This window comes from Sturnira hondurensis, unplaced genomic scaffold, assembly GCF_014824575.4.
Source record: "Sturnira hondurensis isolate 20B ecotype Veracruz unplaced genomic scaffold, ASM1482457v3 Scaffold0020119, whole genome shotgun sequence".
Classification (NCBI taxonomy): Eukaryota; Metazoa; Chordata; class Mammalia; order Chiroptera; family Phyllostomidae; genus Sturnira; species Sturnira hondurensis.
The window spans coordinates 4,336,811-4,360,096 of NW_028092750.1; the positions used below are offsets into that span (position 1 = coordinate 4,336,811).

The window sequence follows — 23,286 nt, forward strand, 5'->3', positions numbered from 1 at the left end:
TTTAAGAGGCTTTACCAGCTATAGGAAACTGCTTCGAGCAGTGTGGGATTGTAGCTCAGCCCCCACATGGAAAACCAGTGGGGAGTAAGTGGCACACAGGACCACACCCACAAAGAGGTTTTTTAAGTGGAGGCTGAGCTACATTCCCACGCCACAAGAAGCATTTCCCCACAACCAGCCACAGAGGGGACACTTGAGCCTCTATGATGACATTAATTAATTGCAGTGGATTGAAACCCATCTGATGTGTTTGTAAATCAGAGTTTGTAATGATATTTTAAGAGAATTCGTCATCTTTGAAGGATGGAAGGGAACCAATTTATTATACTGAATACTGGTAAATAAAGAAGACTTAAGCATTCCCAGAAAAAGGGGGAGGCTGGCTATGTTTTTCGACATCTCCCTTCCAGCCTGTGGATCAGCTCGGCCTCTGGGAGGCTCACACACTTCTCTCCCGCCCAGTGTGTCTCGTGAAGACTGTTTAGACCAACTCCCCTCTCGTCACGGTGCTTTGTGCATGGACCCGGGACGCCTGACAACCTCCTGCATTTCACCCTCTTCTCCCCCTACCCCTCTGTCCTTGTGGTCCGTAGAGAGAGTGTGCCTGTTGACTGTGGGGTGTGTGAGTTGAACCCCAGTACTGACAGCCTCCTTAAAGTTTCACCCCCAGAGGGAGTCGAGACTCGGAAAGTGATAGAGAAATTGGCCCGCTTTGTGGCAGAAGGAGGCCCCGAGTTAGAAAAAGTAGCTATGGAGAACTACAAGGATAACCCGGCATTTTCGTAAGTATTTCTGGGAGGGGGAAGACCACTGCTACTTAATGCTCTTGCCACACAGTAGTACATGCAGACGTTCTTGTAAAACTCTCGTGGTACTTAGACTGGGTTCAGGGCTGGGTGCTTGCTTGCGTGTGGGCCAGACGCTGTTCCAAGCACTTTCTAACTCACACCAAAGGTTGCTAGAGGCTCCAGTACTTTTGGGCCTTGTCAAGATGTCTTTGCTTGTCAGCTTGCTTTTGCATAATGTGTCTTCAGAAGCTGCACAAATCCACCCATCTTCATTGCTCATCTTCCATTCTCTTTTGCAAAACTCCTCTACAGGTTTTTGCATGATAAGAATAGCAGGGAATTCCTCTACTACAGAAAGAAGGTGGCTGAGATAAAAAAGGAAGCACAGAAGTTGCAGACAGCTTCTCAGAAAGGTAAGTGGGTGGAGCGGGTGCGGGGATGAGAGGTTCTGGGAAGGTGTGTGGACAATTGAACCCCTCGTGGGATCAGCGTTCCTAGAGGGTGCTGTGGCATGGGGTAGCACTGATGTCCTAGGTCTGTGCCTCCCCTGGCAGCCAGGGTCAAGCTGGGGCTGATGCCACCCTCCCCACCAGTGCTCTGAGGAGTCAGGGAGGAGGGGTCCTAAGGGTCAAGGTCAGGGTCATGTTCAGGAACTCAGCCCTATACCTGCAAAGGGGGAGAGGGAAAGTTTGTTAGCCTGTTGCTTCATGATCATTTTAACAACTGTTAATGAGTACCTATGAACTGTAGAGAGAAATGTGGTGGCTAACACTTGGGGCAAGGGCTAAGGGGACTGGGGGACAGAAACAATCAGCTCGTGAGATCCTGGTAGAATGAGTGTTGGGATAGGGAAGAGGCTGGATGATTTCCAGCTATAGTGAAAATCAAAGCCAAGTGCTGGTGGGTGGTAGGGATTGACATTTAAGCCTGACATGGGCCACAGAGGTCAATCCATCGTGTCTTCTGTGGCTCTTTGCCCTGACCTCCCCAGGAGGAGGGCCAGGCTCATCTCCCCATGTGACCTGGCTGGGCAGCACCCCTCAGGAAGACCAAGGTGGGAGCTCCCATGTTTCTTCTGGCCATGATGCAGACCTTCCCTCACATTCTGCTTCCATATCCCAACATGTGTCCAGGGCCCCCCAAAATCTATGGGTGGGAAGGGGCAGAGGGCAGGGGCTTGAAATAGGTTGTAGTATTAACTCTGCTGTTTGGTCCCAGTTCAGTAATCTGATTCCCATTTGCCTGTTTTTCTTTGCATTGTTCCTAAAATAAACCCCTCTTGTTGCCTATGGGGTTCTTAGCAGAAATTAGGCTGTTGGGTGTGGTGAGTTGAGCTCAGTACTGACAGCCTGCTTAAAGTTTCACCCCCAGAGGATGAAGAGGTCAAGAACCTTGCAGAACGGTTGGCCAGGTTTATAGCAGATGGGGGTCCCGAGGTGGAAACCATCGCTCTCCAGAACAATCGTGAGAACCAGGCATTCAGGTAAGGGGGGGACCCACTAGGAAGGTGACCTCTCACTCTGGTCACAGACCCTCTCTGTCCCCTGCTGAGGATTTGATGTGGTCCTGAGACAGGCTAGGATACCCTGGCAAGAAGCTGGCAGGGCTGGGACTCAACTTTAGGAGTTTCTGGCCCCAGAACCCAGCCTTGCTACCTAAAGGCATTCCCCAAATGGAAGTCGCTGCCCTCACATCTGAGATGGGTGTGAGGGGGGCCTTGGGGTCTTGTATTTTCCTAGGTGCCTTATTGAAAGAGTCTCTAGCCCTTGCCCAGTTCCCTTTGTAGCAGAGACAGCAGCCCCAGGCCTGGTGAGCCAGGCCCTCCAACAGAACCTCACAGAACTGAGTTGCTCACTGTGCGTGCTCTTAAGGTCACATCTTTACAATGAGGGAATGGCAAGAAAGCAGGAATGTGGTACATCAGGCTCTGAGGAGTGCAAACTCCTAGCCTGTGTGTAGGTTCCACACAGGGGATCGGACAAGTAGTGACTTCCCCAGCGAAGAACACCCCACTCACTCATTCATCGGTGGGGTTTGGCACCTGTTCTTTGCCAGGGGAGGATGGAAGGCAGTTGCTGTTGCAGGGTGTACTGGCAGAGGCTTGCAAGGTGGACACTGAACCCAGCATGGGGTGGTGCATCATTGAGTACACTTTTTTTTTTCCCTAAAGATTTTATTTATTTTAATTTTTAGAGAGAGGGGAAGGGAAGGAGAAAGAGAGGGACAGAAACATCAGTGTGTGGTTGCCTCTCATATGTCCCCAACTGGAGACCTGGCCCACAACCCAGGCATGTGCCCTGATCAGGAATCAAATTAGCGGCCCTTTGGTTTGCAGGCCAGCACTCAGTCTACTGAGCTACACCATCCAGGGCTGAACTTTACTTTCTTTTTTTAAAATATATTTTATTGATTATACCATTACAGTTGTTCTATTCCCCCCCTTCATTCTCCTCCACCCGCACACCCCCTCCCCCACCATTCTCCCCCCCCTTAGTTTATAACCACGTGTCTCAAGATCTTTAGATTCTATATTTCCCCCAGTATTCTTGCCCTCCCCCCATCTATTTTCTACCTACTGTCTATGCTATTTTCTGTACCTTCTCCCCCCTTCTCCTCCCACTCCCCTGTTGCTAACCCTCCATGTGTTCTTCATTTCTATGGTTCCACTCCTGATCTAGATGTCCTCTAGGTTTGCTTTTGTTTTAGGTGTGGTTGTTGATAACTGTGAGTTTGCTGTCCTTTCACTGTTCCTATTTTTCATCTTCTTTTTCTTATATAACTCCCTTTAGCATTTCATATAATAAGGGCTTGGTGATGATGAACTCCTTGAACTTGACCTTATCTGAGAAGCACTTTATCTGTCCTTCCATTCTAAATGAAAGTTTTGCGGATAAAGCAATCTTGGCTGTAGGTCTTTGAATTTCATGACTTGGAATACTTCTTTCCAGCTCCTTCTTGCCTGTAAGGTCTCTTTTGAGAAATCAGCTAACAGTCTGATGGGTACTCCTTTGTAGGTGACTGTCCCCTTATCTCTTGCTGCTTCTAGGATTCTCTCCTTCATTTTAATCTTGGGTAATGTAATTATGATGTGCCTTGGTGTGTTCCTTCTTGGGTCCAACTTCTTTGAAACTCTCTGAGCTTCCTGGATTTCCTGGAAGTCTATTTCCTTTGCCAGACTGGGGAAGTTCTCCTTTATTACTTGTTCAAATAAGTTTTGCACTCGTGTCTGTTTCTCTTCTCCTTCTGGTACCCCTATAATCCGGATGTTGGAACGTTTAAAGATGTCCTGGAGGTTCCTAAGCCTCTCCTCATTTTTTTGAATTCTCATTTCTTCATTCCTTTCTGGTTGGATGTTTCTTTCTTCCTTCTGGTCCATTCCATTGATTTGAGTCCCAGTTTCCTTTCCATCGCTATTGGTTTCCTGGACATCTCCCTTCATTTCAATTAGTTTAGCCTTCATATGTTCCTCTAATTTTGTGACTATAAGCAACTAGTTCTGTGAGCATCCTGATAAACAGTGTTTTGAACTGTGCATCTGAGAGGCTGGCTATTTCTTGGTCGCTGAGAGTTACGGGTTCTGGGGCTTTGAGTTCTTCTTGCGCCATCTTATGGGCTATTTGTGCCTGTTACGTAGCAGGATCAGAACCCTAGGTCTTCACCTGAGCAGGGCAACTCAGTTGCTGGGTTGTGACGCTGTATGTGGGGGCAGGGTCAAAGAGGAGCAGTGGGGTCCCGTCTGCCATCTCCTGCCACGGCCCCCACAGGTGTGGCAGCTGCCACTGTCACCGAGCCCACACATTTCGTCCCACTGCATGCGAGTGTGCCACCACCATCAGCCCTCGCCCCCTGGGGCCTGCGCGGTCCGTCTGCCCCACACCGTGACTGGGTCCAGGCCACTTGCACGCCTAGGTCAGGGGATCTGTCTTGCCCGACCCTGCTCCGCTGCTGGCTCCGCCCCTCTTACCGTCAGTCGGACTTCCATATAATCAATTTTCTGTTTTTTGGCTGTGTCTTTGTTCTCCAAACCTTTGTTGTATTCAAACTTGGTTGTGGGAGAAGGCACAGTGTTTCCACCTATGCCTCCATCTTGGCAGAAGTTCCATTGAGTACACTTTTTACCACAAGAAACACAAGTCCCTACTCAGTTAGTGAAGAGATGCGATGGTGACTGTAACAAAAAGTTTGGGAGCAGCAGCCACCAGGGCTGGTTGATTCAGAGGCTCTAGACCCATTAGGGACTCAGGAAGAAGGAAGTGGGAGTGAATGCTGGGCAGGCAGCCAGTGCGTCTCCTACATGTAAGCCAGCAGGAGCTAGACGCAGAACAGTGGAGGGTGTCCAGAAGGACCGCCACATGGGAGTAAAGCTGCTGAGATGGCAGGCACTGTGCCAGTGTGGTTGGGGTGTAGGGTGAGCACTGGCACACGCGGTGCACACAAGCAGTGGAGCTCGGCAGGGCCAGGTTGCAGAGGGCTCAGGTGTTTATTGAGAGCCCTGGAAGGTCTGCATAGGGAGTGATGGGATCAACTGTGCTTCTAGGGTCACTGGCCACAGTCATGCATGGTAACCAATCATGGGGCCGTGGGATACATGGGTCAGGAGCTAGAAGCTCAGGAGACCTGGGATCTTCTCAGGATGTTGTGATACCAGCAGCCACTCTGCACCACTCAAACCACTGTCTGCTTAAGAGTCTACTTTAAGCCACTGTACCTTTTAAAGAAATTTACCAAAGTAAGTCTGTTTATATTTAAACAGGAAACTTAGTTTTGTTTTGGGGTTTTTTTTAAAAAATGATTTTAGAGAGAGTAAAGGGGGGGGGGGGAGAGAGAGAAACATTGATTTCTTATTCCACGTATTTATGCATTCATTGGTTGATACTTGTATATGCCCTGACTAGGAATTGAATCCGCAGCCTTGGCCTGTCTGGGACTATGCTCTAACCAACTGAGCTGCCTGGGCAGGAAACTTAGTTTATGGTCACTCACAAATGGAAATGACTATGAAAACCCATCTGAAGCAAAGTGGGTGAGGTTATGGAATTCTGTCCAAGTGCTTTGAGTCCAGGTGGCTGTCCCTGGTCAAACGGTCCAGAGGTCAGCAGCTTAGGCCCAGGCTTTTTCCTGGGAGTCAAGAAACAGTCAGTGCAGGTTCCCCTAGGCCCTCTGCATGACTGTCACCCCCTCATGGGGGCATTGCTAGCACATGTCCAGCTTGTTGGAGATAGCCAAGTGGAAGGACCACAGTGGGCACTCCATGCACTAGGGAGGAATGAATGGGGAATGGTTGGGTGTCCGGGCCTGCAAGTCCATACCACAAGGACTGTTTAATCGTCATGTGGGGACAGATGTGAGGCAGCTTCTCTCCCCCATATTAAATAGCCACCTCACGTACTGCTGCTCTAGCTCTTCCCTGTCCTCCTGATCCCCACATGGGCCAGGCACACCCCAGTGCCTGTGTGTTCTGGAAAACAACTGTTCACCCAGTAATTGTTCACTCATTCCTTTGACCAGTCATCCCACTTCTTGAGATGCTGTCCCCAGAAATAATGTCAGATACAGCATCATCCATAGTCATGAAAAATTAGTAACACGTTGAATGCCCAGCCCCAGTGGACTACTCACCCATAACTGCATCCCTGACACTCCACCCCTGTGAGCCAAGTTGTTCTTTACAGCGGTCTAGTGTGCTGGCCTCTCACAGGTGAAAAAACTGAAGCAAGCAGGCCAGTTAGTGAAAGTGCCTTTGCCCCCACATTCCACTGTGTTCTAATGAGAAAGCCTTATGTCGTTGGGTTAAAAAGTTACTTAAAAATCAGGGTACAAAAATTAGCATGACAGCTCTGTTCAGATAAATCTGCACTGGGAAAAAAAATGGAAGGAAAGACACCAAAGTGTTAACTTTGGTTAGAGGGGAAGGAGGGAGGATTACTTCTACCAGAGGGGTGATCTAAAATCTCTTGTTCCGGAGCCCTGGCTGGTGTAGCTCAGTGGATTGAGCGCGGGCCTGCGAACCACATGGTCGAACCACACAAGCGCAGTTTGATTCCCAGTCAGGGCACATGCCTGGGTTGCAGGCCAGTTCCCAGCAGGGGACACACGAGAGGCAACCATATGTTGATATTTCTCTCCTCTCCTTCCTTTCCCTTCTAAAGATAAATAAAATCTTAAAAAATATATTTTAAAAAATAAATTAAAATATAATCTGCTGTTCTGACTGTTCATCCCTCCTTCATCCCTCCTTCATCCCTCCTTCATCCCTCCTTCATCCCTGACAACCGTTAATCTTTTTACTGATTTGGTAGTGTTACCTTTGCCAGAATGTCATACAATTGGAATCCTAGTATGTAGCCTTTTCAGATTGGCTTCTTTCACTTAGTTACATGCATTTAGGTTTCTTCCATGTCTTTTCATGGCTTCATAGCTTCATAGCTTTTTTTTTTAATCCTCATCCAAGGATATGCCTCTTGATTTCAGAGTTTAGGGAGGGGAGAAGGGAGAGAGAAAGGAAAATGGACATGAGAGAGAAATATCAATAGGTTTCCTCCTGCATCTGCTCCAAGTGGGGATCAGACATGCAACCTAGGCATGTGTCCTGACCAGGATTTGAACTCATCACTTTTTGGTGCATGGGACGATGTTCTAACCAACTGAGCCTTAACTCATTTCTTTTTAGCACTGAATAATACTCCATTTTCTAGATGTACTACCGTTTATTTATTCACTTACCGTAGGACACCTTGGTTACTTTTGAGTTTTGACAGTTTTGAAGAAAGCTACTACTGTAAACGTCCATGGACAGGTTTTTGTGATTTACCCGAAGGTCTCTTTAGGGTAAATACCAAGGAGTGTGATTGTTGAAAAGTGGTATTTTTAGTTTTGTAAGAAACCGCCAAACTGTCTTCCACTGTGGCTGTACCCTGTGCATTCCCCCAGGAGTGAGAGAGAGTTCCTGGTGCTCCGTATCCTCACCAGCATTTGGTGGTGTCAGTGTTCTTGATCTTCGCCATTTCAGTAGGTGTGCAGTGGTATCACGTTTTAATTTACATTTCCCTGATTACATATGATGTGGAGCATATTTTCATGGGCTCATTTGCTATCTGTAAATCTTTGGTGAGGTATATGGTAAGGTCATTGGTCTATTTTTAAATTGAGTTATTTGTTTTCTTACTGTTGAGTTCTGAGAGTTTCTATATTTTACACTCCTTTATCAGCTGTGTCCTGCGAATGTTTTCTCCCAGTGTGGCTTGTGTTGTCATTCTTTTGACGTTGTCTTTCATAGAGAAGTTTTTAATTCTAATGAAATCTAGTTTATCAGTTTCTTTTTCTTGGATTGTGCCTTTGGTTTTCTATCTAAAAAGTCATTGCCATACCCAAGGTCATCTAGGTTTTCTCCTATATTCTAGGAGTTTTATATTTTTGCGTTGTACATTTAGGTCTGTGATCCATTTCTAATTAGTTTTTGTGTGAATGATGTAAGGTCCATGTCTAGATTCTTTTTTTTTTTCATGACAGTGTCCAGTTTTAGCATCATTTGTTGAAAAGACTGTCTTTGCTCCATTGTTTTGCCTTTGCTCCTTTTGGGAAAGGTCGGTTGACTGTGTTTATGTGGGCCTGTTTCTGGGTCCTTTATTTTGTTCTAGTGATCAGTTCATCTGTTCCTTCATCAGTACCACACTGTCTTGATGACCATAGCTTCACAGCAGGCCTCGAAGTCAGGTAGTGTCAGTCTTCCAACTTTCAGTATTATGTCGGCTATTCTGGGTCATTTTTCTCTACATATAAACTTTAGAGTCACTTTGTCATTATCTACAAGATAACTTGCTGGGATTTTGATTGGAATTAAGTCTAGAAATCAAGTTGGGAAGGTGTATTATCTTGAAAATATGGAGTCTTCCTATCCATGAACATAGAATATCTCTCCATTTATTTAGTTCTTTGAAGTCTTTCATCAGAATTTTGAAGTTTTATTCATACAGATTTTGTACATACTTGTTTGATTTATACCTAAGTATTTACCTTTTGTTTTTTTAGATTTTTATTTATTTATCTTTAGAGGGGAAGGGAAGGAGAGAAATATCAATGTATGGTTGCCTCTCATGAGTTCTCTGCTGGGAACTGGCCTGCAACCCAGGCATGTGCCCTGACTGGGAATCGAACCGTGATCGTGTGGTTCGCAGGCCCGTGCTCAATCCACTGAGCTACACCAGCCAGGGCCAGTATTTAATATTTTTAATGCTAATACAAATGGTATTGTAATTTTAACTTCAGATTCCACTTACTTACTGCTTGCACATAGGAAAGTGATTGACTCCTGTGTATAATTTTTGTACTCTGCAACCTCGCTGTATAATAGTTTATCAGTTCCAAGAGTCTTTGCAGGGTGTGCGCATGTGTGTGTCTGTTCTTTTGTGTGTTTTCTAATCATGTCATTCGCAAACAAAGATAATTTTATTTCTTCCTTCTCAATTAGAATACCTCTTTCCTTTTCTCATCATTTGCATTTCTAGGACTTCCAGTATGATATGGAAAGGCATTGGTGAAGTGGGATATTCTTGCCTTCTTCCTTAGTGGGGAACTTTCCAGCTGTCTCACCATCAAGTGGGGTATTAGCGGTGGTGTTTTTGTAGATATGCTTCATCAAGTTGAGGAGGTTTGCCTCTATTTCTAGTATATTGAGAGGTTTTATTATGAATGGGTATTGAATTTTGTCAAAAAATTTTTGCAGCTATTGATATGATCATGTGATCTTTATTTTTATATTACTTGATTTTCTTTTTTTATTTTTAATATATTTTATTGATTATACCATTACAGTTGTTGTTCTGTTCTGCCCCCTTCATTCCCCTCCACCCTGCACACCCCCTCCCCCACCATTCTCCCCCCCCTTAGTTTATGACCACGTGTCTCAGATTCATTAGATTCTATATTTCCCCTACTATTCTTGCCCTCCCCCCTATCTATTTTCTACCTACTGTCTATGCTATTTTCTGTACCTTCTCCCCCCTTCTCCTCCTCCCACTCCCCTGTTGCTAACCCTCCATGTGTTCTTCATTTCTATGGTTCCACTCCTGATCTAGCTGTCCTCTTGGTTTGCATTTGTTTTAGGTGTGGTTGTTGATAACTGTGAGTTTGCTGTCCTTTCACTGTTCCTATTTTTCATCTTCTTTTTCTTATATAACTCCCTTTAGCATTTCATATAATAAGGGCTTGGTGATGATGAACTCCTTGAACTTGACCTTATCTGAGAAGCACTTTATCTGTCCTTCCATTCTAAATGAAAACTTTGCTGGATAAAGCAATCTTGGCTGTAGGTCTTTGGATTTCATGACTTGGAATACTTCTTTCCAGCCCCTTCTTGCCTGTAAGGTCTCTTTTGAGAAATCAGCTAACAGTCTGATGGGTACTCCTTTGTAGGTGACTGTCCCCTTATCTCTTGCTGCTTCTAGGATTCTCTCCTTCATTTTAATCTTGGGTAATGTAATTATGATGTGCCTTGGTGTGTTCCTTCTTGGGTCCAACTTCTTTGAAACTCTCTGAGCTTCCTGGATTTCCTGGAAGTCTATTTCCTTTGCCAGACTGGGGAAGTTCTCCTTTATTATTTGTTCAAGTAAGTTTTCCACTCGTGGCTGTTTCTTTCCCCCTTCTGGTACCCCTATAATCCGGATGTTGGAACATTTAAAGATGTCCTGGAGGTTCCTAAGCCTCTCCTCATTTTTTTGACTTGTTGTTTCTTTATTCTTTCCTGGTTGGATGTTTCTTTCTTCCTTCTGGTCCACTCCATTGATTTGAGTCCCAGTTTCCTTTCCATCGCTATTGGTTTCCTATGCATTCCCTTAATTTCAATTAGTTTAGCCTTCATATGTTCCTCTAATTTGTAGCTAAAATCAACCAGTTCTGTGAGCATCCTGATCACCATTGTTTTGAACTGTGCATCTGATAGGCTGGCTATTTCTTGGTCGCTTAGAGTTATGGGCTCTGGGGGCTTTGAGTTCTTCTTGAGCCATGTTTTGGACTGTTCATGCCTGTTATGTATGAGGAGCGGAGCCCTAGATGTTCACCAGGGCGGGGCAACTCAGTTGCTGGGTTGTGACACTGTATGTGGGGGCGGGGTCAAAGGAAATCAATGGCAGTCCCCTCTGCCTCCTCCCGCCGAAGGGGCCTCGGGGTCCCTCTCACTGCTCACTCCTTTGCTGAGTTTATCTGCGCACATGCGCAAATGTGCAACCACGCTCAGCCTGCCCCGTACCCTCACTGGGTCCGAGATGCTACCCCAGGTGCCTGCGCTCCTGGGTCACCTGGGTCGGGGGGATCCTTCCTACCCGACCCTGCTCCACTTCTGGCTCCACCTCTCTTTCCCGGTTGAATGGTTTGTTGTCAGACTTCCGTCTAGTTCAGTTTTCTGTTCTTTGACTGCATCTTTGTTTACTAAACCTTTGTTGTATTCAAACTTGGTTGTGGGAGAAGGCACAGTGTTTCCACCTACACCTCCATCGTGGCAGAAGTCTATATTACTTGATTTTCAAATGTTGAATCAGCCTACATGCCTAGCATAAGTCCCACTTGGTCGTGGTGTATAATTCTTTTTATACATTGGTAGATTCGGGGTTTTTTAATTTTTATTTTACTTATTTATTTTTAGAGAGAGGGGAAGGGAAGGAGAAAGAGAGGTGGAGAAACATCAGTGTGTGGTTGCTCTATGTGCCCCCAACTGGAGACCAGGCCCACAACCTAGGCGTGTACCCTGACTGGGAATCAAACTGGCAACCCTTTGGTTTTCAGGCCCGCACTGAATCCACTGAGCTACACCAACCAGGGTGGTAGATTCGGTTTAATAATGTATTTTTAAATTTTATTTATTGATTTTAGAGAGAGAGAAGAAAAGAAACAGAAACATCGATTTGTTGATTCACTTATTGACACATTAATTGGTTGCTTTTTTTTTTTGAAATCCTCACCAGAGGATATGTTTGTATTGATTGGAGAGAAAAAGAGGCATTGATCAGTTGCCTTCTGTATATACCCCAGTCAGGGATCAAACCAGCAACCTAGATATGTGCCCCGACTGGGAATCAAACCCACCTTTTGGTGGACAGGACAATGCTCCTGGCCATCTGGCCAGGACACTTTTTTTTTAAAATTGGTTTTAGAGGGAGAAAGGGAGAGAGAGATGTCAATTTGTTGTTCTGTTTAGTTGTGCATTCAGTGGGTGATTCTTGTATGTGTCCTGACCAGAGAGGAATCCCACAACCTTGACATACCGAGATGGTATTCTAACCAACTGAGCTACCTGGCCAGGTCCCATTGGTTCTGTTTGCTTATATTTTGTTGAGGACTTTGACATCTATAGTCATGAAAGATGTTAGTCTGTATTTTCTTGCAATGTCTTTGTCTGGTTTTGGAATTAGGATAATTGAGTGAGTTAGGAAGTATTCTCTCTGCTTCTATCTTCTGAAAGGGATTGTAGAGAATTAGTATAATTTCTTTTTTAAATGTTTGCTAGAATTCACTAGGGAACTCTTGGGCATGGTTTGTTGTAATTTAGAAGGTTATTACTTACTGTTTCAACTTCTTTAATAGAAATAGGCCTTTTCAGCTTGTCTGTTTCTTGTGTGAGCTTTAGTGAATTGTCTTATAAGGAATTGGTTCATTTCCCTGGGTTATCAAATTTGTGGGCATAGAGTTGTTCACAGTAATCCTTTATTATCCTTTTAATGTCTATAGGATCTGTAGTGATATCCTCTCTTTCATTTCTGTTATTAGTAGTATATGCCCTTTTTTTTCCTTAGCCTGGCTAGAGGCTTAACAATTTTATTGCTTTTTGTTTCCTTTAATTTATACAAGTGTCTCTTACTAGGTTTTTTAAAGGGTGTACAAGCATGGTACATGCTTATACTATGACCCAGAAGTACAAACAAGATGCTGCCCCCTCGTTGCCCCTCTGTCCTGCTCTAAGTACCAGTATTAGTGGAACTGGGGGTCCTTATACCCCACTTCTGACTCTCTATGTAGGTACATAGAAACAGTCTGTGGAATTTCTTTGTTATGGGTTTTTTTTTTAAATCCTCACCTATGGACACTTTTTCATTACTTTTAGTGAGAGAAGAAGGGAGAGAACAGAGAAACATTGATATGAGAGAGAAACATTGACTTGGTTGCTTTCTCGTACACACCACATATGGGGAATTGAACCCACACTTTTTGGTCAATGGGATGGTGCTCCAACCAACTGAGGCACACTGGCGACTTTTTTTGTTGTGTTTGATACAAAAGGAATTTTACAGCATCCTTAAGCCTGCAGGTTGCTTTTGTAATAGCACAGCACAGTGCCATGGCACACCCCTTCGGGTCTGTGCATTCAACAGAGATCTAGCCCCTTCTTGTGGAAGGCCATGTAACCTGTATACACAGAGGTTTTCTTACGTGAAGCTAGGCTGTGTCTCTTCCCTCTGGTGTGGACCCCAGAGATGGGACTGTGGACTCAGGACATGCATACTCTGAGAGATGCCAGGGAGCTGCAGCCTCTGCCATTTCTGAACCTAGTGCTACCTGTTCCTAGCGTGGTGTGGGGGGACCAGCAAGGCAGGGGCTTTTGCCCTTGGGGTGGAGTCCAGGTCTTCATTTTTTCTGATGTTCGTTGTCTTTGTTTTGGCCCTTTTTGCTCTTGACACTGCTCATGGATGCAGCAGAAAACACGGATATTCTGAGTTGTGCATTCAGGGGCAAATGCTGCCTTTTCTGGCACCAGGCATCTCTTGTACCTCGGGGTTTCTTGTGGAGGCACTAGTGCTCCTCTAAGCCAGCAGGGAAAGCTTCACAGACCCTGGGGCAGGTCTGAGGAGCTTCCCCCTTTTCCTTAGAAGCAGAGAATCAGTGACAGTGTGACAGGTGCCTGATAAAGGTGAGGTTGGGGCTTGGTATGGCCCTTGGCATTGTGACAGGCTACGGCATGTCATGTCGTTTCTCAGATTTGGTTAACTACAACCAACCACCACTGAGGCCTGGCAGAACAGGAGGTCATGGTGGGGACTTTGAAGTGACCCTGGCTGACCTGGGGGTGCCTGCACAAGGCCCATGCTGCTCCTGCCCCAGCTGACAGTGTGTCCCCCCACCCGACTCTCCTTTGCAGCTTTCTATATGAACCCAGCAGCCAGGGGTACAAGTACTACCGCCAGAAGCTGGAGGAGTTCCGGAAAGCAAGGACAGGCCCCACAGGCACCCAAATGGGGCCTGACCTCTGCCTGCAGCACAGACCCCCTCCTGAGACCCCGTCAGGGTCTGTGCCCCCCACTGCCACCTCTCCTGCTTCATCAGCCCCCTCACCTGCTATCACCCCCGCTCCAGCTGCCCAAGGAAAACCCACCACCACAGCCACTGTGAAGAGGAAGCGAAAGAGCCGATGGGGGCCTGAGGAGGACAAGGTGGAACTCCCACCCGCTGAGCTGGTGCAGAGGGACGTGGACACTACCCCCTCGCCTCTGTCAGGTAGGCTTTGTCAGGAGGTCTGGCATCATGTCTTCAGGGTTTGTCTGTGTTGCAGCAGGTATCAGGACTTTCTTCCCTTCTGTGGCTGAACGGTATTCCGGTGTGTGGGCGGATCACTTCATCCTTCGTCTGTTTGGACACTTGGATTGTTTCCACCTTTTAGCAATTGCAGCTAGTGCTGCTTTGAATGAACATGTGTGTAGGAGTACTGTTTGAATCCCTGATCTCAGTTCTCCTGTGTGTATACCTAGGAGTGGAATCACTGGGTCATTCTACATTTAACTTTAAGGAACTACCAAACTGTTCTCTATAGCAGGTGCATCATTTTACATTCCCTCCAGCAATGAATGAGTTTCAGTTTCTCCACATCCTCCCTGTATTATAGTCATCCTCATAGGTATAAAGTGGGATAACACTGTAATTTTGATTTGCCTTTTCATAGTGACTTATAGTGTCGAGCATCTTTCCATGTGCTCATTGGTCATTTGTATAGCTTGTTTGGAGAAATGTCTATTTTACTTCTCCTCCCATTTTTAATTGGGTTGTTCGTCTTTTTGCCATTGAGTTGTAGGAGTTCTTTGTGTATTCTGAATATTAACCCCCATTTAGATATATTATTTACAAATATTTCTCTCATTCTGTGGGTTGTCTTTTCACCCTTTTGATAGTGTCCTTTGATGCACAAAATTTTTAGATGAGATCGGGCACATTCAAGGTGGTATGGCTGTAGACAGATGCACAAAATTTTTAAATGTTAATGAAGTTCAATTTACTTTTTCATTTGTTACCTATGATTTTGGCATCATGTTTAAGAAACCATAGCTAAATATGAGGTCATGAAGATTTGCCCCAATTTTCTTCTAAGAGTTTTCTAGTTTTAGCTTTTGAATTTAGGTATTTGGTCCACTTTAAACTAAATTTCATGTATGATATAAAGTAAGGGTTCAGCTTTATTCTTTTGCATATGGGTATCTAGCTGTCCCAGCACTGTTTGTTGAAAAGACTGTTCTTTCCCCCTCAAATGGTCTTGATGCTTTTGTCAAAAATCAGTTGACATTTCAGTAAAAGTTTCTTTCTGGGCCCTATTACACTGATTTGTATATTTGTCTGTATGCCAGTACCATATTGTTTTGTTTTGTTTTTTTTTTCATTTTTTAAAAATGAGATAATTTATTATTCTTAAAAACCAATTTTATACATTTTTTTAATTTTAATTTTTATTTAATTCTTGTTCAAGTACAGTTTTCTATTACCATATTGTTTTGATCACTACCTTTGTATTAAGTTTTGAAATTGGGAGTGTTAGTCTTCCAACTGTGTTCTTTTTCAAACTTGAGCTATTTGGGATCCCTTGAAATTTCTTACAGTTTCTCAGATGGGCTGTTTCATTTCTGCAGAAAAACACTTTTGGGGTTCTGATAGGGATTGCATTGAATCTGTAGATCACTTTGGGTAGCACTGACAGGTTAACAATATTTAAGTCTTCCAAGATGTAAACAGAAAGGATTTCCCTTCATTTACTTAGATCTTCTTTCTTTCTTTATTACTTAGTTAGTTTATGAAAAGGAGATAGTATTTTTTTAACTAATTTTGGCTTTGTGTTTTTTAAGGTTTTTATTTGTTTATTTTTAGAGAGAGGGGAAGGAAAGGAAAAAGAGAAGGAGAAAAACATCAGTGTGTGGTTGCCTCTCACGTGGCTCCCACTGGGACCTGCCCTACAACCCAGGCATGTGCCCTGACTAGGAATTGAACCAGCGACCGTTAAATTTCATTTTTGGATTATATTATTGCTAATATATTGGATTATATATATATTGGATTATATATTGGATTATATATTTCATTTTTGGATTATATATCAGTTGTATATAAATACAACTGATTTTTGTGTATTGATTATATATCTTTCAATTTTGCTGAATTCATTTTTCATGTCTAGCAGCCTTTTTGTAGATTCTTTTTTAAAATATTTTATTGATTATACCATTACAGTTGTTCTATTCCCCCTTCATTCTCCTCCACCCGCACACCCCCTCCCCCACCATTCTCCCCCCCCTTAGTTTATAACCACGTGTCTCAAGATCTTTAGATTCTATATTTCCCCCAGTATTCTTGCCCTCCCCCCATCTATTTTCTACCTACTGTCTATGCTATTTTCTGTACCTTCTCCCCCCTTCTCCTCCTCCCACTCCCCTGTTGCTAACCCTCCATGTGTTCTTCATTTCTATGGTTCCACTCCTGATCTAGCTGTCCTCTTGGTTTGCATTTGTTTTAGGTGTGGTTGTTGATAACTGTGAGTTTGCTGTCCTTTCACTGTTCCTATTTTTCATCTTCTTTTTCTTATATAACTCCCTTTAGCATTTCATATAATAAGGGCTTGGTGATGATGAACTCCTTGAACTTGACCTTATCTGAGAAGCACTTTATCTGTCCTTCCATTCTAAATGAAAACTTTGCTGGATAAAGCAATCTTGGCTGTAGGTCTTTGGATTTCATGACTTGGAATACTTCTTTCCAGCCCCTTCTTGCCTGGAAGGTCTCTTTTGAGAAATCAGCTAACAGTCTGATGGGTACTCCTTTGTAGGTGACTGTCCCCTTATCTCTTGCTGCTTCTAGGATTCTCTCCTTCATTTTAATCTTGGGTAATGTAATTATGATGTGCCTTGGTGTGTTCCTTCTTGGGTCCAACTTCTTTGAAACTCTCTGAGCTTCCTGGACTTCCTGGAAGTCTATTTCCTTTGCCAGACTGGGGAAGTTCTCCTTTATTTTTATTATTTGTTCAAATAAGTTTTGCACTCGTGTCTGTTTCTCTTCCCCTTCTGGTACCCCTATAATTTGGATGTTGGAATCTTTCAAGATGTCCTGGAGGTTCCTAAGCCTCTCCTCAATTTTTTTGAATTGTTGTTTCTTTATTCTTTCCTGGTTGGATGTTTCGTTCTTCCTTCTGGTCCACTCCATTGATTTGAGTCCCAGTTTCCTTTCCATCACTATTGGTTTCCTGTGCATTCCCTTCATTTCAATTAGTTTAGCCTTCATATGTTCCTCTAATTTGTAGCTAAAATCAACCAATTCTGTGAGCATCCTGATCACCATTGTTTTGAACTGTGCATCTGAGAGGCTGGCTATTTCTTGGTCGCTTAGAGTTATGGGCTCCGGGGCTTTGAGTTCTTCTTGCGCCATCTTATGGGCTATTTGTGCCTGTTACGTAGCAGGATCAGAACCCTAGGTCTTCACCTGAGCAGGGCAACTCAGTTGCTGGGTTGTGACGCTGTATGTGGGGGCAGGGTCAAAGAGGAGCAGTGGGGTCCTGTCTGCCATCTCCTGCCACGGCCCCCACAGGTGTGGCAGCTGCCACAGTTACCGGGCCCGCGCCTTTAGTCCCACTGCACGCAGCAAATGTGCCACTGCGGTCAGCCCTCTCCCACTGGGTTTGCTTGCTGGGGCCTGCGAGGTCCGTCTCACTGTGCGAGAATGTGCAACTGCGGTCAGTCTGCCCCGCCTGCACCCTGACTGGGTCCACGCTGCCTGTGTGCCTGGGTTGGGGGATCTTTCCTGCCTAACCCTGCTCCGCTGCTGGCTCCGCCCCTCTTACCAGTCCCGGTTGAAAGGTTTGTTGTTGTCGGACTTCTGTATAGTTCAATTTTCTGTTCTTTGGCTGTGTCTTTGTTTACTAAACCTTTGTTGTATTCAAACTTGGTTGTGGGAGGAGGCACAGTGTTTCCACCTATGCCTCCATCTTGGCGGAAGTCTCTCTTTTTGTAGATCTTTAGGAATTTCTATATGTAAGATTATGTCATCTGCAAATAGCGACAGTTTTACTTCTTCCTTTCTGATTTCAATGATTCTTATTTCTTTTCTTGCCCAATTGCTCTGGTTAACAATTGCAGTGCTATGTTAAACGGAAGTGGCAAAAGCAGGGATACTTAGCTGTTCCTGATCTTAGCTTTCAGTCTTTCACCATGGAGTCTGTATAGTATAAACTTATTTGAATTAAAGTCTTTTTGTCCGATACTAGTATAGCCTTCCCAGCTATCTCTTGGTTACTATTTACATGGAGTTTTTTCCCTGTCTTTTCACTTTCAACCTCTGTGTGTCTTTGTATCTGAAGTGAGCTTCTTATGGATGGCATGTAGATAGGTCTGTTGTCTGTTGGCTGTTAGCTTAAGGTCTGTTGTCTCCCTTAAGCTCTAAGGTATTGGCATTCATTCTCATCATAGAAAGCCCTCTCCACAGAGCCCCCACAGACCTTCCAGAAGGGATCGGGTACATTCCTGGGGTCGCAGAGCATCTGCACTTGGTTTTTGCTGGCAAAGCCCCAGCCATGGGGAGCTAGAGAACCAAGCTCTCTTCACCTTCCCTGTGGAGTCATTCCACCCCCTCTGCTTGGCTTCTCCCCCAGAAGCCACTGCCTGAGGGCTAGTTGTTCCCACCACCCAGATGGGCCATCACAGCATCTTCACATGGCTCAGTGCTGCCGGAGCTCCAGTAGAACCCCGAAGCTAATGCCAAATTAAATGTCAGTTACTGTGAGGATAGTTGGCTGCCTCCCTGGAAGGAGCTAACAGAGCTACACAACCGAGCCTTATACCAGTCTCTGAACCTGTGTATGTCTACACTGGGTGTCTGCCTACCGCCGGGCTTACTTTCAAGAGCCAGTGTGTGGGTGTGCATGCACACATGCTCATCTCTGCTCTCAAGTCTCTGGCTCTGCAGAGACCCAGCAGTGTTACTCCTGACTGAGGCCCCTGCCCTCTGAATCCTGGTGTTTGTGTCTGCAACATGGCGGTGTAGGACCTGCCTGAAGAGAGCATGTGGGAATGAAACTGGGCACACATGACGGTGCCAGGTGTGACTCCTGTGGTCCTCACATGACACAGAAGACTAACTGAACTGATCTGAGGGACCTGCTATATGCTCCAGGTGCCTCCAGTGTGGGTTTTTTTTTTTTTTAGATTTTATTTATCTTTTAGAGAGAGAGGGGAAAGGGAAGGAGAAAGAGAGGGAGAAAAACATCAATGTGTGGTTGCCTCTCGTGCAAACCCTACTGGGGATGTGGCCCTCAACCCAGGCGAGTGCCCTGACTGGGAATCAGACCGGCAACCCTTTGGTTCACAGGCTGGTGCTCAGTCTGCTGAGTTACACCACCTAGGACACTTTAGGTGTTTTCCGCAAGTGGGTTCTTCACTGCACACAGGAGCAAGGTCAGGCCCATGTGTCCATCACTGACTGGCCTGTGTTCTGTTTCCAGTTCAGGACCTCAAGGGACTAGGCTATGAGAAGGGGAAACCCGTGGGCCTAGTTGGCGTCACAGAGCTGTCGGACGCCCAGAAGAAGCAGCTGAAGGAACAGCAGGAGGTAAGGCCAGAGTGTGAGGCAGGCTCCATAACTGCTGGTGGCGCATTGTCCCTCCACACACACCCGTGATGCAGTGGCTAGATGGACAGTGAAGAGGCTCCTGGGCTGGCAGGTTCCCCCTCAACAGCATACCAGCCCCCAACGGCCCTCCCCAGACTGCATCTGGGCCCAGAGCTCAGGCTTCCTTACACTGACCTATCATCCCTAACGGCTGATGCTCCATAGCTACTCCACATTGTGTCTGTGAGCTGTTCACACTCGATAGTCTTAAATTATTCATCCACTTCCCTCCAGCATCTAGTCCAGGACAGGCTTGGCTAGTACTGGGCGCCATGAGTGATGTAAGGGCCACTCAGCCGGTATTGGGCAGTGTTTGGGTGAGGGTCAGTTTGGCCTCTTTGCTGCTTTCTTGGGGAACTAGAGGTATTGGCCTGTCAGTTCTTGAGGACACCTCACCCTGGTCATCTCCTCCAGACCAGCAGCCCTGTCACATTACCCTTAAGTTTCTTAGGGGTCAGGAACCCAAGTCTCCCTCATTCAGTCCATGATGACAGAGCCCACCTTTGGGCCAGGCAGAGAGGGGCCTCTGCCCATCATGGGGCCTTGCGGAATCAGGGCAGCTCTTAGCACAGGACTCAGTGCCTTGTTGAGCACTTGCTCCAGGCCCTGCTCACAGGCCTGCCTCGGGGAGGGAGCCCTGACATGCCCAGAGAGCCCCTGCCATGCACATGGGCACAGACCCTGCTCACAGCTTGTGACACCTACAGATGCAGCAGATGTACGACATGATCATGCAGCACAAGCGTGCAATGCAGGACATGCAGCTGCTGTGGGAAAAGGCACTGCAGCAACACCAGCATGGCTACGACAGCGATGAGGAGGTGGATAGCGAGCTGGGTACCTGGGAGCACCAACTGCGGCGCATGGAGATGGACAAGACTCGGGGTGCGCCAGAGCATCAGGCTGGGGACAGGTTTGGGGGTGGAGCTGGATGGCAGAGGAATCCCCCCCATTCACCTCTTGGCCTATAAGGCCTTGAGCACAAGAGTTAGCCTCTCTGTGCCTCAGTTTCCTCAGTAGTAAAAGGAGTGGTGCAGGGGTGCCCTGGGGAAGCAGGGTTCAGGTCAGGGTCTCCACCAGCTGCCTCCTTCCACCGCAGCTACTCCCCTCCTTCCTTCTTTTACCTTTGCTTCCTCTCTGGGCAGAATGGGCTGAGCAGCTGACAAAAATGGGCCGGGGCAAGCACTTCATTGGAGATTTCCTGCCGCCAGATGAACTGGAGAAGTTCATGGAGACCTTCAAGGCCCTAAAGGTGAATGGGGAGTTCCCAGGTATCAGCCCTGCTGTCGGCCTGTCTAGCAGGTAGCCTCCTCACACACAGGAGAATCAGGCCCTCTTCCACGGGAGGCATCTGTTCATGGCAGACGTTGTTCGTTTGGGGAATTCACAAATAGCTCAGCTGCCACTTTAGAAACATTTCCCTGGGCTTTGGGAAATCCTGCTTCCAGTGGAGCCAATTAAGTGCAGTGTACAGGCAAAGCATTTCTCAGGTACAAGCCCCCACAGACCGGGCTCCTTAGAACAAGAGCTCAACATTCCTCCTGTGCATGCGGAGACGACTAACAGGCACAAAGCCTCATAGCATAGTTGACCACAGCTGCCTTTTCACACTTTGTATAACAAATTGCCCTTGGAACCTGGGCTTGTCCTTGCAGCTGAACCATTAATTTTATCCATGGTGGAGGAGGCCCTTTTTGTCTTGGTTGCTAGGAAGCACTAAGTGTGATCATGGGAACACTGAGGAGGAGGAGCTTAGTTTGAGGTTGGGGGCAGATGGTCCCAGCCAGTGGCCAGTGAGGCCATTGGGGGTATGTTTGGGGTCCTAGGGGATGACATCTATCTGGCCCTGCAGGAGGGTCGTGAGCCCGACTACTCTGAGTACAAGGAGTTCAAGCTGACGGTGGAGAACATTGGCTACCAGATGCTGATGAAGATGGGCTGGAAGGAGGGTGAAGGGCTAGGCTCAGAGGGCCAGGGCATCAAGAACCCAGTCAACAAGTGAGTGTGGCCCTTCATTCAGGGTTGGGGTGGGTGTTCCCAGAGACACAGGCCCAGGGCCCAGTGCTCAGGTCTGGTCCTGATGCTGGGCCAGAGTCAGGCCTAGCTGTGAACTCTGATGACTAGCCCAGCTTAGGCTCTTCCCTCCTCCCACAGTGCTGGGTGTGTCCCACATATATGTTCCCCAGCCCAACAGAGCCTACATGGGCTCCTCAGCCCCACTTTGAGCTGCTGCTCCTCCTGAGCCTAGGCAAGCAGGTGGGCTAGGCCCCTCTGCCCAAGCTCAGGCCAAGCATCTCCTGTTGGCACCAGCCTGCTTCCCTGATCACATTTCCCCATCATCCTCTGTAGGGGCACAACTACAGTGGATGGCGCTGGCTTTGGCATTGACCGGCCGGCAGAGCTTTCTAAGGAAGATGACGAGTACGAGGCCTTCCGCAAGAGGATGATGCTCGCCTACCGCTTCCGGCCCAACCCCCTGGTATGTGCATCCCCATCCCCTACATTGCTCTTGACTGGGCCACTAGCTCTGTACTCTCCACAGTAGTGGGGTGGCAGGGTTAGTGACAGAAGTGTCCTTCATTCCCCATTCCAGCTAGGGCAGGTCTCACCAGCAATATCCACCTCCTCTCCACCTACATTTGAGCCCCTTCTTCCCCCACAAAGCTTGTCCTCCCAGCTGAAGGATGTGAGCTCATCTACCCCTAGAATGTTGTGGGTGGAAGGAACTGTTGTTTGTCTTCAGCAATAACCTGCTATCCTTTTATCATTTTGCCTCCTGCAGAACAACCCCAGACGGCCTTACTACTGAGTATTCTGGAGAAACACGCAAATGTACTTTCCAGATAACCCACCGAGCGTTCTTGGACTGTGGAATGTTTCAGACTGCATTTCTGCCGGCCCTTCTTCCCATTGTTGTGAATGTTGTGCTCTGTATTAAAGTCTCAGTGCTTGCCCACTGTGGAAGCCTGGTTGTGCCATCATCAGAAACCCCCCATGTGTCTTCAGCAGCTGGGCTGGGCTGGGCAGGTGGGATGAGATGCTGTGTGAAGGTACCACTTGGACCTTTGTTTACCTGTTGGGTCTTCATCTGCCATCAGCCTTGGTTGGAATTGAAGGGAGGGCCACACCTGGGCCTGGATGGCTGGCCCCTCCCAGTCTATCACTGTGCTGTGGAAGGAAAAATGGGGAGGGGCCTCCAGGCAGGGCCCAGCCTTCCCCGGAGTACACCTTTGCTTCTCACCTTGCCACCAGGTAGCTGCCCCTAGCAATGATGCTGCGGTCCAGGATGCCCCAGCCACCCTGGGCCCCACTTGTGTGGTATACACTGTGACTCGTGTCTTTGTGGGACAGCTGTGTGCTAAGGTGTCACACACCCCCTAGAGGATAGGAGGCGGGTGGGTGGCCTGGGCCAAGCAAGGCATAGCTGAGAGCCACCTATGTCTTCAGAGCTAGCACTTCACATTTGTGCAGAAATACCCAGGGGTCTTGTCTAGCTGCAGTCATTCTTAAAAAGTATCAGAGCCTGGGAATTTGAGGGGCCCACAACTCACCCACCTGTCCCACACATGCACCCAGTGGGTCCTGCTCAACCTGTGTAGGCTCC

At 46.7% G+C, this 23,286-nt stretch overlaps 1 protein-coding gene across 1 annotated transcript in view; it reads left to right on the forward strand.

Moving 5' to 3' along the window:
• Positions 1 to 22,663, forward strand: part of SUGP1 (SURP and G-patch domain containing 1) — a 30,737-nt gene extending 8,074 nt beyond the window's left edge. Inside the window, exons 5-14 of the mRNA XM_037028708.1 lie at positions 659 to 782; positions 1,101 to 1,201; positions 2,148 to 2,271; positions 13,912 to 14,267; positions 19,516 to 19,622; positions 20,390 to 20,567; positions 20,828 to 20,934; positions 21,535 to 21,680; positions 22,032 to 22,161; positions 22,465 to 22,663. Coding sequence (XP_036884603.1) covers positions 659 to 782; positions 1,101 to 1,201; positions 2,148 to 2,271; positions 13,912 to 14,267; positions 19,516 to 19,622; positions 20,390 to 20,567; positions 20,828 to 20,934; positions 21,535 to 21,680; positions 22,032 to 22,161; positions 22,465 to 22,491 — 1,400 coding nt within the window. The 3' untranslated portion in view covers positions 22,492 to 22,663. The remainder of the gene's footprint in view (positions 1 to 658; positions 783 to 1,100; positions 1,202 to 2,147; positions 2,272 to 13,911; positions 14,268 to 19,515; positions 19,623 to 20,389; positions 20,568 to 20,827; positions 20,935 to 21,534; positions 21,681 to 22,031; positions 22,162 to 22,464) is intronic.
• Positions 22,664 to 23,286: the final 623 nt, after the last annotated feature.